General features: G+C 45.4%; 1 protein-coding gene across 1 annotated transcript in view; it reads left to right on the top strand.

Annotated features, from left to right (window-relative positions):
* LOC149298591 (translin-associated factor X-interacting protein 1-like) overlaps positions 1 to 18,102 on the top strand; it is a 66,467-nt gene that overhangs the window by 31,707 nt on the left and 16,658 nt on the right. The window contains exons 6-7 of the mRNA XM_089487328.1: positions 256 to 425; positions 11,417 to 11,576. Of these exons, the coding sequence (XP_089343454.1) occupies positions 256 to 425; positions 11,417 to 11,576 (330 nt within the window). The remainder of the gene's footprint in view (positions 1 to 255; positions 426 to 11,416; positions 11,577 to 18,102) is intronic.

Genomic DNA, 18,102 nt, shown 5'->3' with positions numbered 1-18,102 from the left:
TTTTTCTAAAATCTTGCTGTATGTTGTTGCTTTTAATCCAACACACATCTATATATGCATATTTCATAAAGATATACACATAATTCTGAAACTGCTGTCTAAATGAAATTGACAAACTGGACATAAACATTTACTTTGTCCTAGCTATATCTGCCTATAAAGTGTCCTTGGTTAACATTTGTTACAAAATGTAATCAGACATTTTCTAATGGTATTCTTTATTTCATTGATCTATTTTTGATCTTTCTGTTGCAGAGGAACATGGAGAAGATCCTGCAACACTAGCTGTGGCATTACGAATGGCACGTAAAGACCTTACACAAATTCAAGTTGAATTGAACACTGTGAAAGCTGACTATGGAGATGTGGTTTCAAGGAGAGACTTTGAGAACCAGGAGAAGCAACTTGCAGAATTCATACGGAAGGTACATTTACTTTATTTTTTTGTATTGTTTAGAAAATCCTTATTCTTAAAGGGACAGCCTATCCATCAGGTAAATAACTTATTTATTTAAAAGTAATTTAATATGCATACTCTGTTATAGAGGTTGCACTGTATTAAACATTAACCTTATATGTTAACTTGACATTTTCCTTACTTCAGTTTATGTTAGATCAATATGTTAGGAACTCTGGTTAGAAGTTAACAATTAGCTATGCTCATATTAACAAAATGAACATGAATCTTATATTCCCATCACTGATCGACATGTCTGGTAAAACCTTAATAGAAAAATAAAAGTTCTGTTTTCACAATTATAATGTTTTTTTTGAAAAACAAATGTGTGATAAATCATGACTGATGTACTCTCGATGCCCATGCCAGGTCCCACAAACCAAATGTAATACTTAATAATTGACACACCACCAAGAGTAGGATTGAAAAGGCCAAAGTTGACTAATCAATTTAACCTAGCCATAGCCACACAACCTAAAACAAAGTAGGTGCGTTAACAGGGCAATGACTACCAAAGCTGAAAACAATAGATAAACTGAAAAAGCTCCCCTAAACTTACCAGGCTATCCAGGTACCATCAACACAGGGGAGGACATACCCTGATGCCCAGCCCCAGACCCGAGGTTCCAAGCACCACTAGCCAAGAACCTCCTACCGGAATATCGCAAAATGCTCTCCCCGGAGCATTCACCCCCGACTGTGACAAAATGAAACCTAATTTTGATGCCCCAAAATTAGGGAGGGTGGGACAAACTACACGAGGTAGAGTGACACACAAAATGGCCCTTAACTCCTCCTCTAGCCACACACCTCAATAATGGGGTCCCTTATGGTACCTAAAATGTTTGGGGTATGTATACGTGTGTAAGGCGCTTACCTCAGGAGTCTGGGCTCCCCACCAGCATCCTTCTCTTCTCCTCGGTGCCACCAAAGAAACTTCTCTTAGCAGTGTGAGGCAAGCGCGCCCTTGACTTGGCAGCTTCGCTATGATGACGGGGGAAACAATGACACCACTATACAAGGACAGTCCGCCTGGGCAATTCAAAGCTGCTACACACTAATGCAGGTGCTCAGTTGTACTGTGTATCCCTTGTGGATGGTCCTGCTTTTCAGTCATCTCAGCTGTGTACTTCAGATACATTCACTGGCAACTTTATTAGGTACACCTGCTCAATTGCTTGTTAACACAAATAGCTAATCAGCCAATCACATGGCAGCAACTCAATGCATTTAAGCATGCGGACGTAGTCAAAACAACTTGCTGAAGTTCAAACCGAGCATCGGAATGGGGAAGAAAGGGGATTTAAGTGACTTTGAACATGGCGAGGTTGTTGGTGCCGGACGGGCTGGTCAGAAACTGATGAAACCACACACAACCATCTATGGGGTTTACAGAGAATGGTTGGAAAAGGAGAAAATATCCAGTGAGTAGCAGCTGTGTGGACGAAAATGCTTTGTTGGTGTCAGAGGAGAATGGGCAAACTGGTTTGAGATGACAGAAAGGCAACAGTAACTCAAATAACCACTAGTTACAACCAAGGTATGCAGAAAACCATGTCTGAATGCACAACATGTTGAACCTTGAAGCAGGTGGGCTACAGCAGAAGACCATACTGGGTCCCAATCCTGTTCGCTAAGAGCAGGGAATTGAGGCTACAATTTGCACAGGCACACCAAAATTGGGCAATGGAAGACTGGATGAACATTGCCTGGTCTGATGTGTCTTGATTCCAGCTGCTATATTCAGATGGCAGGATCAGAATTTCGTGTAAACAACATGAAAGCAAGGATCCATCCTGCCTTGTAACAACGGTTCACTCTGGTGGTGGTGTAATGGTGTGGATGACATTTTCTTGGCACACTTTGGGCCCCTTAGTACCAACTGAGCATTGTTTAAACACGACAGCTTACTTGAGTATTGTTGCTAACCATGTCCATCCCTTTATGACCCAGTGTATCCATCTTTTAATGGCTACTTTCAGCAGGATAATGCACAATGTCACAAAGCACACATCATCTCCAAATGGTTTCATAAACATGACAATGAGTAATCCAATGGCCTCCACAATGACCAGATCTCAGTCCAATAGAGCACCCTTGGGATATGGTAGAACGGGAGATTTGCATCATGGATGTGCAGCCATGGATGTTTCCAGTACCTTGTAGAAAGTATGTTACGAATAATGAAGGCAGTTCTGAAGGCAAAAGGGGGTCCAACTTGGTACTAGCAAGGATGCTGGTGCTTGTGTGCTGTTGCAGTAACCCTGATCTTCAACTCCATTAACCTGTTGAGGCTTGCATGAACAGATCACTTTATAAGTAAGGCAGTTTCGAACCTTGAAACAAATATGATTGTGGCCCAAGAAGCTATAAACTTTATACCGACCTTCACCCCCCCCCCAAGTATCGATGTGTTGATAATATTGAACAAGCAATATATGTTTGCCGGTGCCTTTGAAGAAACTTTGGCTCAAATACATTGGTCCTTACAGTATTACAGAAGTCATTACATGCAGTAACATTTTGGTTGCGATTACCATCTTCATGCCGGCTTCACACAGTTTTTCATCTGTCTTTGCTAAAACCTTGGGTTGCAAATTCCTTTCCCAACTGGGTTCTTTCTCCACCTGGTTCAGTTATACAAGGCATAGAGGAATATGTGATACACAAGATAGTTGATTCTAGAATATGTCAGGGTTGCCTGGAATCAAGTACATGTAGCTGTATGCATATAGGCCTTTCGCAGACTCCATCCTCTAAAACCGGTTCTTCATCACGCCCAGAGGTTTGTGTATTGCTGGGGGGTCCTGTGAGGCACTTACCTCAGGGAGTCTGGGCTCCCCACCAGCCTCCTCCTCTTCTCCCCGCTGCCCCTGATGAAATCATGCCTCGTAGTAGTGTGAGGTGTCACCATCCCGGCTCTGGACACCGCCGGGAGTGCCTCTCCCCGGGCAGCGGCCGATCCTCCGCCCGAGGTGTACGACGGGGGAGATTCAGCTCCGGGAACAGCAGTTCCCGGAGCTGGTGTACTTACCCGTCCTCCGGTCGTCGGTCCGCCTCCCGGGCACGCTGCACGTTGCTGGGGAAGTGGTGGAATGGGCGGCGTGGTTTTGGTTCTGGTCCGGGAGGGGCTTGTGGAATGGCACCAGTTTTAAAAGCCGGCTGTGCCTTTCACAGGCACCCTGTTGTGGTCTTACTGTTTTGCATATTCAGCTCGTGTTTCCAGTCTCGTGTTTTGACCTTTGGCTTGCCTGATACTCCTTTTTGCTACGATTTGGTACCTTCGCCTGTGACTTCTGGTTTTGACCCCTGGCTCGTCTGACTATCCGCTCCGTGAATCTGACCCCTGGCTTGGCTGACTACCCGGTCCGTGAATCTGACCCCTGGCTCGGCTGACTACCCGCATTGTGCTCCTGTCTCGTGCTGCGTCATGCCGCTGCTGCTGCTGCTCAGAACCTATCTCCAGCTGGTGGGAGGCTGTCCACTGTTGGGATCATCTAAGTCCTGGACTGCTGCTGCCGGGAACTCCCCTCTCAGTAGCAGTAGTTTGGGCAGAAGAACTTCTGCGGGGACGACCTTCCTTAATAGTCCAGCGTAATAGTGAAATGAGGTAGTCGCATGCTTGTGCGGCCGCCTCGTTAATATTTAAAAACCGTACCACCACTGATGCTCCTGGACTGCCACCCAGCTATTTAGAGCAGCTACAAGCTAATGCGGGTACTCAGTTGTACTGTGGTTCCCTTGTGGATGGCCTTGCTTCTCAGCATACTTCTGAGTCTTCCCAACTGTGTGTTTAATATATAATTAATGGTATTATGACCTCGGCTTTGGTATATGACTATCCATGATTTCTGGTACCTTGGCCCTGGCTGTGTCATACATTCAAGTAACCCTGACCTTCAGGTGCTTTCCATCACACCGGTTCATTCTTGCTTACGGCTACCCACAAAAAGCACCCAGTTATATACCTCCAGGGCTTTCAGAGTGTGTTCCGTGTCACCAAGCGTGTTTATTCCTGCAATTAGTGTTCCTCCTGATGTAAATGGGAGTAAAACTTCTTACAGATCTCACAATATACTCTCCAAAATACAACGGAGGCATGATGTCAATACTTACCAAAGATGGATGTGATACAGTGATCAAAGGCTAAAATAAGTACAAAAAACTAAGACATAACACAAAAAGACCGCCATCTTTCTGCATGCATTTTGTAAAATAAAGCTCACACACATGTTATTTCCAAGAAACGTTGTTTCAGATATCTTCTTTGAGGTCCCCATTAAAGCCCATACATCAGGCATTTTCCATGTCATTTCCAGTAGCAAACACTTTTTTCTATACTTTGTACCATCAGATGCTACACATGGTGTAAAAACAAGCGTTCAGTTATTGACTCTTTTTGCATCTGAAAACCCTATAGTACAAGGGTTGCACGAAAGGTAAAAAATAAGTGACCTGTGGCAAAAAGCAAGGGGTAACCCCTGTTTTGTTACCATCTGCCTTAAGGACAATGGCCTTCTATATACTACAGATGAAGCATCCTTTTTTCTGCCAGGAAATACTATTTACAATATACAACTTATGCCTTGACGGGCCTACAACTATGACTGTAAACCCCCCCAGAGAAAAGTCAACTCAAAGAAAAAAACTCCCACAGAAAGACAGACGCTGAAAATTTAAACCCTCCGGTGACTACAACACCTGAGGAAAGATGTTACTGATTACCAGGCATGTGGTGGACAAACTATATCCCTGATTAGACAGCAAATTGGGGAAACGGCAACAAACATTGGAGAAGAACTAGAGGGAAGAGATGGAGGAGAGAGTCAAGAATCTACATCTGCCTTACTTTAGGACTCGGTCACCAAACTAAGGTCTACAATCCACTCAAGAGAATAATGATACGATCTAGGAAACAGAAGCAGAATAAGTAATCTTTAAATTCTGGGGGGTAGGGAGCTTCGTGGAGCAGGCCTGGGAGCCTGACAATGTGTCCTTTACAATATATATCCCTAGAGTTCTGCTCTAGTCTACAGCTATCATGGGATGAGTATTTACACAGAAATGTGGCACATGTGGACACCCCGATGTTGTCTCGGGAGGCGGCAAAGGCAGTGCTCAAGGTACACTTCTAAAAAGAGAAATGAAACTATAAAGCAGCTGAGGAAGTTGAGCAATAAAAAACCCAAATGCTCTGAACTCCAACCTATAGTAGATATATTTACAGGCAATATTGGATTGGATCATCCAGCTGGCTACATTAGATATAAAAGCGGAACCATGTACCACCAGGCAACCATACCGGGTAAGCTATTAGCATATCTAATAAGAACCAAGGTCACACATCCCAGTCATACATCTCGAGGATGATACCCTTGTCTCCTCCAAGACAGAGATTACCAGAGGTTCCAGTCCTACTATAAAAAGCTCAATGCAAGGGAGGAGGTCCCTCATGCTGATATGCAGACTTTTCTAGAATCAGTGCAGCTACCAAAGCTCCCTGAGTTCCCCTTGTCTATACTATATATAGCATATATATCCCCTTGAACTATACCAAAGTGTCTGTGACAGAGCCTCCCAGTGGAAGTTTACAAAATATTATGTAATATAATTAGCTTGTAGAATTAACAATCTATGGGCGATCCTCGTGGAGGGAGTGCTGTTAAGACTTACTTGCATCATGGTGCACAACGGCACCGATCCTCTTCATCCTCCCACTTCATCTTCTGCTTTGTGGGTAAGCCTAATTCCTGGTCTGCCTCGTGTAGCACAGTCACTTTGTTGTGCAATGTGCATATACACGCTTTCTGCTTCTTATAGAGGGAAGTCCAGTTAACTTCCTCTGTGCCCTTTGTTGGTTAGTTGAATAATTTTGTACTTTGAGCCCTCTTTTCATTCCTGACTTGGCCTGTTCCTGTGACCACAATTCTGTCTGCAGATTTGGCTTGCTTTTGCCTAGTTGTGTTCAATCCTGTTTTGGCTACTGTGTCTGTTTAATTCCACTTTTCCTTTCCCATCTTATTTGCAACCTAGTCTCTGTCTACTTAACACTGTGCTCTGCCTTATTCTCTATCTCACTGGGACCATCCTCCGCATCCAGGTTCCAACTACTGATGCTGAATGTCAGATGGGTTTGTGTTCTCATTAAATGAGAGGAATTTAGGAATAACTGTAGGCAGTAAACTTAGCAACAGTGTTAAATGTCAGACAGCTGCTCCATTAATAAAATGGGATTTTCGCTCACACAAGCAAAATATAATTTTGCCTCTGTATAAATCTATAAAGGCTAGAAAAGTTGGATTTATTTATACTAAAAAGCAAACAAAAGGTATCTTAGATGAGGATATGTTATTAATATACAAGTACATTTTGAATGTGCCACTGCATGTCAAGGACCCCTGTCTGGTAAAAACAGCCCATTCTGGTTGCAATAAATTGGTCTATGTTCTCACTTTCAGCCTCTGCAGTCCTATTCCTGTTACAAGTTGCTAATTCTGTCACAATAAAGATGGATATTATTATTATTATCTTTTGTTTTATATATAGCTTTTTATATAAATCCAATAATCTATGCAGTGCTTCTTATATATTCAAGGGGTAGGACAAGACTAGAATTGACAGACTAAGACACACTGATCCATTAGGTGAAGAGAGCCCTGCTCATAATCTTACAATAATGAGAGAATGGGGTGAGCATAAACAATAGGAACAGAGAAAGGTGAGACATAATTTGGTTGTATCAGTGACAGGGAAGCTCTAGCAACTAAGGATTTTACTTCAATGTTGGGAGGGAAGTTGAAAGCTGAAGGTTCAGTGGAAGTAGGTTCCAGAGGTATGGGGCAGCATAAGTGAAATCTTGTAGACGAGGAAAGGAAGAGGTTATAAGTAAGGACAAACTCCTTAGCCCATGGGAAGAACGTAAATATTGAGTAGTTTGTTTATGAGGGTAGAAATTTATGGAGGAGCAGTGTTATGGAGGGCCTTATATGTTAGTATAAGTATTTTAAATTTAATTATAAAGGTAAAAGGTAGCCAGTGAAGGATTTTGCAGAGTGGGGAAGCAGAAGAAGAGCAGTTTGCAAAGAAGATAAGCCTAGCAGCAGCATTTAGGAAAGTCTGCAGAGGAGAGAGACTGTAAATGAACCAACTTTTTTTGGATTCATGGGTGAGGAATGGACAGATGCGAGAGATGTTTTTTACGTGCAAGCAGGATGATTTACTGAGGGACTGAATGTGAAGGATAAAGGAGAGGTTTGAATCAAGCATGACCTCTAGGCATCGGGCCTGGTTAGTAGGAGAGATAATCGTGTAGTTAATGGAGATAGAGAATTCAGGTACTGGGGTGGATATGGAAGGAGGGAAGATAATCAGTTCAGTTTTAGAAAGATTAAGTTTCAGGTAGCATTGTGACATCCATGAAGAAATGGCAGACAAGCAGTTGATAATAAGGGACGTGAGAGACAGAGAGAGATCAGAAGAAGATTAGAGATGAAGTATAAAGAGAGAACAGCAGAGGACCAAGGACTGATTCTTGGGGGACTTTCTTCCAACCGAAAAAGGTGATGATGTCTTGCCAGAGAAGCTGACAGAGAAGGAACACTTAGACAGATATGAGAAGATCCAGGAGAGAGCTGTATCTTTAATGCCTATAGAAGAAAGTGAGTCAAGAAAGTGGTGGTGGTGATCAACAGTATCAAAAGCAGCACAGAGATCCAAGAGTATTAGAATGGAGTAGTGAATGGAGTAGTGACTTTTTGCTTTGGCAGGGAGCAAGACGTTGGAGCCTTTTGTTAGAGTTGTTTCAGTAAAGTGAAGGGGTTTGAAACCAGAATGTAGAGGGTCAAGGAGGGAATTAGAGGAGATGAAGTTTCTAAGGTAATTGTACACAAGTCGTTAAAGCGACTTAGGGGTAAAAGGAAGCTGAGAGATAGGGCGGTAGTTAGACAAATAGGATCTAAGATTTTTGTAGGATGAGTGTGATTAGCTCATGCTTGAAGCTAGTTGGTACAGTTCCAAATGATAGAGTAAGATTAAATAGGTGGGTAAGTGATGGACTAATGGATGGGGACAGAGACTTTAGGAATTATGATGGGATGGGGTCAAGGGGACAGGTTGTTGGGTGAGAGGAAGAAAGAAGGCAGTTAGTATGGGGTTAAGGGGAAGTGATGGTGGGTGGTGTAGGAGGGGTTTGCAAAGAAGAGAGGTCTTGTCTAATAGTTTTAGTTTGAAGTGGGTAGCAAGATCTTGGGCAATGAGAGAGGTTTGTGGTGTGGGTATAGAGGGACAGAAAAGGTAGAAAAAAGGCTGTGACTGGTTGGAAGAAAGGGAGAATGTGAGAGTAGAGAAGTAGAGTTGTTTAGCGAGAGAGAAGACTTTGAGAGAGTTGTAGGTGCGAAGCATAAATTTGCAATGAGTTAAGTCTTCGCTGGATTTGGATTTTGTGAAGTAGTACTCAGCAGTGCGGCAGATCAAGTGAGTGTCCCTCAGTGTGTGTAGGGGCGTTAGATCACTGAGAAAGACCAGGAAGAGGGAGAGTAGTTTGGAGCTAACAGACTTTGTTAGGCATGTCAAAAGCAATGTTAACATCACCCATAAAAAGAGGGGATATTAGAAAAGAGGAAGAAGAGTAGCCAGGCAGAAAAGTGGTCAAAGAACTGTGAGGTAGGGCCCTGACGCTGATTTAGTACTGCAATTTGAAGAGAGAGTGGAGAGAAAATATGAATTATGTGAACCTCAAAGGAACAGAATGAGATTATAATAATTATGATTATAATTACAATAGTAATATCATCCCTTAGTGCATATGAAAGGGTATGCTACACTTGATTCATATTCCCAAGGTACAAAGCATTTTCCAGATATAGCAAATTAGTAAATTCCATTTAAGTAAGGCCATATAATTAAACCTATTGTTTAATGAATTTTGTGCCATTGTAATGCAGAAACTTGATGAGACCTTGAATTTTAATAAATATATTATGTGCCAAATTTATTTTCCCTGACATCAACCATGTCATATGTGAATATGAACATGTACAAAATAAAAACCACGCTTCCATGGAGAAACTATCGATGCTTTATTACAAAAGAAAAAAAGATTGCTAATCATGAAGTCTCAATTCTTGAACTACCCTTTTTTTTGACACATTTTTCAGTGACCTCTTAATACATATCTCCTTTAATGTGTGTGTGTGTATGTACATTGTAGGAAACAAATAATGTACAGTGGGGCAAAAAAGTATTTAGCCACCAATTGTGCAAGTTCTCCCACTTCAAAAGATGAGAGAGGCCTGTAATTTTCACCATAGGTACACTTCAACTATGAGAGACAGAATGGGGGGAAAGAATACAGGAAATCACATTGTAGGATTTCTAATGAATTCATTGGTAAATTCCTCGGTAAAATAAGTATTTGGTCACCTACAAACAAGCAAGATATCTGGCTCTCACAGACCTGTAACATCTTCTTAAAGAGTTTCCTCTGTCCTCCACTTGTTACCTGTATTAATGGCACCTGTTTGAACTTGTTATCAGTATAAAAGACACCTGTCCACAACCTCATACAGTCACACTCCAAACCCCACTATGGCCAAGACCAAAGAGCTGTCGAAGGACACCAGAAACAAAATTGTAGACCTGCACCAGGCTGGGAAGACTGAATCTGCAATAGGCAAGCAGCTTGGTGTGAAGAAATCAACTGTGGGAGCAATTATTCGAAAATGGAAGACATACAGGACCACTGATAATCCCCCTCGATCGGGGCTCCACGCAAGATCTCACCCCGTGGTGTCAAAATGATCACAAGAACGGTGAGCAAAAATCCCAGAACCACATGGGGGGACCTAGTGAATGACCTGCAGAGAGTTGGGACCAAAGTAACAAAGGCTACCATCAGTAACACACTACACCGCCAGGGACTCAAATCATGCAGTGCCAGACGTGGTCAGATGAAACCAAGGTAGAACTTTTTGGTAGAAACTCAACTTGTCGTTTTTGGAGGAGAAAGAATGCTGAGTTGCATCCAAAGAACACCATACCTACGGTGAAGCATGGGGGTGGAAACATCATGCTTTGGGGCTGTTTTTCTGCAAAGGGACCAGGACGACCGATCCGTGTAAAGGAAAGAATGAATGGGGCCATGTATCGTGAGATTTAGAGTGAAAACCTCCTTCCATCAGCAAGGGCATTGAAGATTAAATGTGGCTGGGTCTTTCAGCATGACAATGATCCCAAACACACTGCCCGGGCAACGAAGGAGTAAGAAGCATTTCAAGGTCCTGGAGTGGCCTAGCCAGTCTCCAGATATCAACCCCATAGGAAACCTTTGGAGGGAGTTGAAGGTCCGTGTTGCCCAGCGACAGCACCAAAACATCACTGCTCTAGAGGAGATCTGCATGGAGGAATGGTCCAAAATACCAGCAATATTGTGTGAAAACCTTGTGAAGACTTACAGAAAACGTTTGACCTCTGTCATTGCCAACAAAGGGTATATAACAAAGTATTGATATGAACATTTGTTATTGACCAAATACTTATTTTCCACCATAATTTGCAAATAAATTCTTTAAAAATCAGACAGTGATTTATGGACTTTGTTGTCTCATTCTGTCTCTCATAGTTGAAGTGTACCTATGGTGAAAATGACAGGCCTCTCTCATCTTTGTAAGTGGGAGAACTTGCACAATTGGTGGCTGACTAAATACTTTTTTGCCCCACTGTAGATGTTGCATTATTACCCATGTTTATATAACATACAAACTTTTAAAGTGCCCTATAATATGGTAAAATTATGTGTTCTGTAAATGTCTTTAAAGATGTAGGGGGGAAAGGAAAAACCATTGCGAGGAGGACACTCATGTTTGCAAAGTATCTTCACACGTAACATTTATTGACTTCAACCGTTTTAACTACATTGGACTGTGAAAGACCATCCACTGAAGTCTGTTATCTATTTTTTAGGTTGAATTGCTACAGAAAGATCTTTGGCAGTTGCAAACTGAACATAAATCTCTTTTAGAGATTAACCATCAAGTTGTACAGCAGCGTGATAATTTCCACATGAAAATAGAAGATATGCAGCGCTGTAGCACTCCTCGTCCAAACTGGAAAAAATGTGCAGGTGTGGTAGAAGCCATCTAAATATTTGTAGTGAGACTTTTAAATGTTCAAAATGTTACTTTAAATATAAAGAACAAGTTGGAATAAGGATTGGAACCTTTGAGAAGGTAGGAAGAAAAGCACATAAGGTTAGAAAACCTACCGTATTTTCCGACGACTTTTTAACCCATGAAAATCTTCTCAAAAGTCGGGGATCGTCTTATACGCCCGGTGCTCAAACTTACCAAGCCAGACTGGAGAATCACGATTCCCCACGAAGCCCCTAAAACTGTAGCGTATCTCTAGGGGAGGGGCGAGCAGAGAAGCCTCCCCTGGGCCGGTCTTCAGGGCCGCGCCAAGGTAGGTGCAAGATCGTGATCTCCCCAACTAGCCCTGATCAGCGGGCGCCTGATGAGCAGGGCTGGTTGGGGAGATCATGACCTCCCTCTAACTAGCCCAATATTGGGGAGCTCGAGGTCTGGCACTTCAGACCTCGGCTTCCGTGCTCCCTAATCACCACGTGCCGGCTATTGATGCAGAGCGCGGGGATGATGTCATATCCCGGCGCTCGGCATCAATTGCCGGCGCGTAGTGATGAGGGAGCAGTAAAGCAGAGGTCTGAAATGACAGACCTCACGCTCCCACAACTGGATAGAAGATAGAAGATGAGAAAGGTAAGAGATGGGGAGAAAAGGGCGTAAGGTCAGTGTATGTGTATGGTCAGGTATGTGTAAGAGCAGTGTAGGTATTTGTGTGTTTGTAAGCTGGTGTGTATATATATATATATATATATATATATATGTGTGTGTAAAGGCAGGGTTGTGTGGTGAGGGCAGTGTATAAATGTGTATGTATGGACAGGCGTATGTTAGTATGTGTAGATATATATATATACCGTATTTGCTCGATTATAAGACAAGGTTTTTTCCAGAGCAAATGCTCTAAAAAATACCCCTCGTCTTATAATCGGGGTCATCTTATAATCAGACCTCAAATAGGTCTAACTATGAGACTAAGATCCAGATCCCCCGCAGTGATGCAGGGGACCTGGATCCTCCTGTTTTATGCCCCCCCAACTTACCGGTGCTTCTGAGTCCCTGGTGCTTAGTCCGGACAGCGTGTAGAGCTCTACGCGATTCACGTAGACAACTTCCGCTGCAGCGGGGACTCACCGGGGACTCAGATGCAGGGGACCTGGATCCTCCTGTGTTATGCCCTCACCCAACTTACCGGTGCTTCTGAGTCCCCGGTGCTTAGTCCGGGCAGCGTGTAGGGGTCTTGGGCACAGGAAGTGGTAATAAGAGACCAGGAGGACGAGTGCGTGGGGACTTGTGACGGGAACACTGAGGACAAGCTGCGATATATGAGTGGATGTCACGAGACAAGGATGGCCACCAAAAACATTTAGCGAATTAGATATTTCATTTTGAGGGAACCAGGGTGACTAGCGAGAGAAGAGTTGTGTCCCCACCGTAAGACTGCTGTGCGGAACCGCTGCGGAACGTACAGGCGACCAGAAGGTGGTTTTTGGGACGACGTGATATGGGCTTGATGTAAACGGATCTTGGACATCACTGCGGATGACAGGAAAGAAATGATGCGCATTGGTGGTATGATGGGTTAGTTGTGACAGAAGTCGTGCTGGTTGTCAAATTGTCGTGAAAGGGCATCGGCTTTGGTATTTTGTGGTCCAGGCCGATATGCGTTCTGCGGGTGTGAACCTTTTTGAGTAGAAGGTACACGGCAGGCACTTGGATGTGGTTGGGTTCCATTGCGAGAGGAGAGGACCAGCGCCGGTTTCTGATGCGTCGACCTCCAGGATATACTGGAGAGCAGGATCAGGACGTTGCAGGATCGGAGCCGAAATGAAGGCATGTTTCAACCGAGTGAACGCTTTGATGGCTTCATCCGACCAGATTTGGGGATTGGCCCCCTTCTTGGTGAGTGCTGTAATGGGGGCCGCGATGCTGGCGTAATTGTGGATGAAGCGCCGGTAATAATTTGTGAAACCAAGAAAGCGTTGTACTGCTTTTATTGTCCTAGGAACCGGCCAAGCTGTGATCGCCTTCAACTTCTCAGGATCCATTTCTAGTCCCTTAGCCGAGATGATATATCCAAGGAAGGGTAGGCTTGTTTTTTCAAAGGCACATTTCTCGGCTTTGGCGTAAAGACCGTTCTCCTTTAAACGTTGTAACACAGAACGGAGGTGCTTACGGTAGGTGATGATGTCCGGGGAAAACACGAGGATGTCGTCGAGATAGACTATCACGTGAGAGAGTAACATGTCCCGGAAGACGTTGTTCTCGAATGTTTGGAACACGGCTGGTGCGTTGCAGAGGCCGAATGGCATCACTTGATATTCGTAGTGGCCAAATCTTGTATTGAATGCGGTTTTCCATCCGTCGTTTTGTTTTATCCGTATGAGATTGTAGGCCGCTCTTAGAGCCAATTTAGTGAAGACGGTCGCCCCTTTTAGTCCATTGTAGATCTCTGTTATCAAAGGGACAGAATATCTATTTTTTTACAGAGGCGTGGTACCGGGTAACAAGTCAATGGCACAGTCATAGGGTCTATGTGGAGGCAAACGTTCGGCCTGTTTTTTCGAGAAGACATCGAGGTACTCCCAATAGTGTTTGGGAACCAGTAGTTTGGGATCTGTTGGAGCGATCTCCAGAACCAGGTTCTTCTAGGTCGGACGGTGGCTCATGGAACAGGAGGGCGTCCTTTAGCTTCTCGTTTAGACCCTTCCGGTACGCGGCCCGTAAGACTCCCGCGTCCCACTGAAGTTCACAGGCCAAAGTGCGGAAGTTGATGGTATACTGTGCGAGGGTCTTGTGTCCTTGTTGTAGCTCTAGTAGGGACGTCTCGGTGGTCAGGTGTATCAAAGACTGACCTTAGTGCCTCCATGAAGGCAGGGCAGTCGTCAAGGAGTTCGGATCTCTGTTCAATCAGGGGGGACGCCCAAACTAAGGCCTCGCCCTTTAGCAGCGATATGACGAAAGACACCCGTTTGGATTGGGAACGGAAGGCCTGTGGATGGTTTCTGAAATGGAGCAGGCATTGGTTCAGGAAACCTCTGCAGTCTTTAGGGTCACCCGCAAACTTGTCTGGCAGCGGTAACCGAGCAGTGGCTCCTTGTTCCTCAGGACTGGGATCCCTGGGAGCGAAAGGTGTGCGTGTGGACGGCGTGACCGTCAGTGACCTTATCAGGTCTGTCATAGTGTCCATCTTTTGAGCCAGCGACTGTAGCTGAGACGAGTGGGACGCAAGCAACTGGTCCTGTAATTCTTGACGTGAGTGTATATTGGCCATCTCCGCGGGGTCCATTTCACTGGCCCGTTCAATATGTTACGTCGGGACCTAGACAAACCCAGGTAATGGAACCACTATGCAGAGACGTATGTATGTCACGGAGCGTACAGGCAGAAAGTCCAAGGCGGAAGAACAATACAGGGCCAGAGGCAGAAAACCGTGGTCAGGAGATATTGAGGTCGGGTCAGGCAGCACGGGAGCAAAATCCAGAAACAATCTGAGGTCGGGGCCGGCAGCACAGGAGCGAGAACCAAAAACAATCCAAGGTCGGGGCAGGCAGCACGAGAGCGAAGTCAAGAAGCAATCCGAGGTCTGGTACACAATTATGGCAAATGAGATATAAGGCAGAGAGCATAAACACCCAGAGTACATACAGTGACTCATTGAACGGGCACCGAGAGAACCAAGGAGTGGGTTTAAATAAGGAACAAGGGCGGGAAGACAGACTGGGGACCAATGGGAGAGGCAGTGACGTCATTGCAATAAACAAAACAAATGTAAGCGAGTGCTAAACCCGCAAGTACCGCGGGTCTAGCACCCATCAGCAGAGGTAGAGCGTCATGAGCGAGCCGCAGCACCTCGCTTATAACTCTGCGAGTGCTGCCGGCACACCAAAATATTTTTCTCAGGTAAATCACTGTTTATTGATTTTCAACAGAGCAAGGGTAAAAGGAAACCTGGGAAAGGGGAGGGGAAGGTAGCCAAAAAGGATAAAGGAAGAGGGACACGTAATCGTACAAAGTTGAACCATGGCGGTCTAACATATGCACGAGAATCGCGAGTGCAACAATCTGATACAGAAGTAGAAAAAAAAAACCACAAAAAAAACGAGCATGCCGTGGAGCATCACAAACCCTGGCAATTGTGAAGGAGTCCAGTAGCTGGAAATCTAATCCCAGCAACGGAGCTGCGTAACCTCGTGGAATATAAAGAAGAGAAGAGAAAAAAAAAAAAGAAAAAAAAAAAAAAAGGGGGGTGTGGAGAAAAGAGCAGGAAGGGGAGAAGGAGAAAAGAGCATGAAGGGGTGAAGAAGAAAAGAGGGAAAGGAGAGAGCTAGTGTTGAGGAAGCAACGAAGAACGTGTAGGAGGGGGACACACACAAAATAAAGGAAAGGCAAAGAACAGAGGTGGGTGGAGGGAGAGCCAGTCGGGGTTGCTCAAGGGAACGCGAGAAGATCCCGTAGAGTGGTGGACGAGAGGAAGGAAAGCCAACAAGCCCAGGTGCTTGAGTATTTCTCCATCCTGTCAGAGGAGACATGCAAGAGCTCCTCCATCACACGTATCTCCTCCACCCTAGCTACCCATAAGCGCAAAGTGGGGACCTCTGTACGCTTCCAAAACAAAGGAATCAGGCAGCGCGCTGCGTTAAGAAGATGTCGCAAAACCGTGCGCTTCACCGAGACCCGGGAGGACCCACTATGAAGGAGAAGGCCAAGACCCGGGGACGGTGATATCGTTTGACCCACCACCTCACCCATACATCGAAACACCCCAAGCCAGAATGGTTGAAGTTGAGCACAACTCCACCATATGTGTAAGTATGTACCAGGCTCCGTACCGCATCTCCAACAGGCGGTATCAACGCCTGGAAAAAGCTGTCCGAGTGACACCGGTGTCCTGTACCATAGTGACAACAGCTTATATGCTGTTTCTTGAACCTTGGAGGCCACCGAACATTTATGCGCCAACTCACACACCTTGTCCCATTGTTGGTCAGTCAGAGGCTCACCCAGGACCTCCTCCCAGTAACCCTGAAACGGCGGCGGCAACGTGAGATCGGCCGCGATCAACAGGCGGTATAGGATAGATATTTACCCCCTGGGCAGCGTAGGGCGTCTGGTCAGAGCTTCATACTCGGTATGGGAAAGCCCATACCGAGTAACCTGACCATAGCGGAAGCGCCGCAGCAGAGTGAGCTCAACATCGGGAAGTGCGCGTTCGATCGGCAACGGCGCAGTTCGATCCCATAACACCGACAAAGGTAAGGTCGGGGGCTTCCCTAGTGACGCCAGGAATCCCCGCTCTTGTCCCGGAACAAAGTCCGGGTTGTCCGCTATAGGAGTCAGTGGGGAAGGATAAGTGGTAAGAGACCCGCTCACACACCTCTGCCTCCAGACCATCACAGTAGCTCGGACAAAGGGATTCTCGGTCCTCGCCACTCAAAGAACACCAGAGCGAAGACCCAGACTAGAAGACAGAGGGATCGACGTGGTGGCCTGTTCTAACGATATCAATAATTTGGCGGGTGGATGGAATCGCCATTCCAGCATCCGTAACAGGTGAGTCGCGCGATAGTAACCGCGGAAGTCAGGCAGAGCTAACCCTCCCTTCTCTTTGGGCCTGATAAGAACAGAGTGGCGAATCCTCGGACGTTTCCCCAGCCAGACATAGTTGGCAACCAGCGATCGAAGTTCAGAGAAAAACTCCTTCGGAATGGGGACAGGGAGTGTCTGAAAGAGATAAAGAAGCCGAGGGAGCACATTCATCTTTACCACATTAACCCTTCCATGCCAGGAGATATGGGGAAAGGACCATCTACGCAAATCACAACGAATCCGATCCAAAAGCCTAGGGAAGTTCTCACGAAAAACCGTGCGCAGATCGGAGGGAATCCAGGTCCCCAAGTACCGAATGCTGTTACGACACCACCTGTAGTTAAAGGACCCCTTGATTGCGCCTGCCTCATCCGGGGTCAAGGAGACATCCAGGACTTCGGACTTGTCTGTATTTATTTTAAAGTTAGAGAGGGATCCGAATTGTCGTAGTTCTTCCTGAAGAACTGGGAGAGAAATCCGGGGTCGCGCTAGAGTGAAAAGTAAATCGTCCGCATAAGCGGCCACCTTATACGAAGAGTCATTACACTGCAGACCGTGAATATCCGGGTTGGCGCGAATCGACTGCAGAAATGGTTCCAAGGATATGGCAAACAAGAGCGGAGACAGCGGGCACCCCTGTCTGGTACCATTACGGATGGGGAAAGAGCCTGTGAGGGCACCATTTAAATGAATACGCGCCGAGGGGGCCGAATACAAGGCGGTGATCCAATGCAGCCACGAGTGGCCAAACCCAAACGCACGCAACACCTGGAACATGTAGTCCCATGCAACCCGGTCAAAGGCCTTCTCAGCGTCCGTGGACAGAAGGAGAATCCTCTGACCAGTCGCCTGGGCCAAATGAATCGAGTTCAAAGCCCTGTACATGCCATCACGACCCTCCCTGCCCATGATAAAACCGGA

This window comes from Sceloporus occidentalis, unplaced genomic scaffold, assembly GCF_023333645.1.
Source record: "Sceloporus occidentalis isolate IW3139 unplaced genomic scaffold, rSceOcc1.0.p SCAF_32, whole genome shotgun sequence".
NCBI lineage: Eukaryota > Metazoa > Chordata > Lepidosauria > Squamata > Phrynosomatidae > Sceloporus > Sceloporus occidentalis.
Note: the sequence above shows the minus strand (reverse complement) of the source record. Positions and strands in the feature narration are given on the sequence as shown.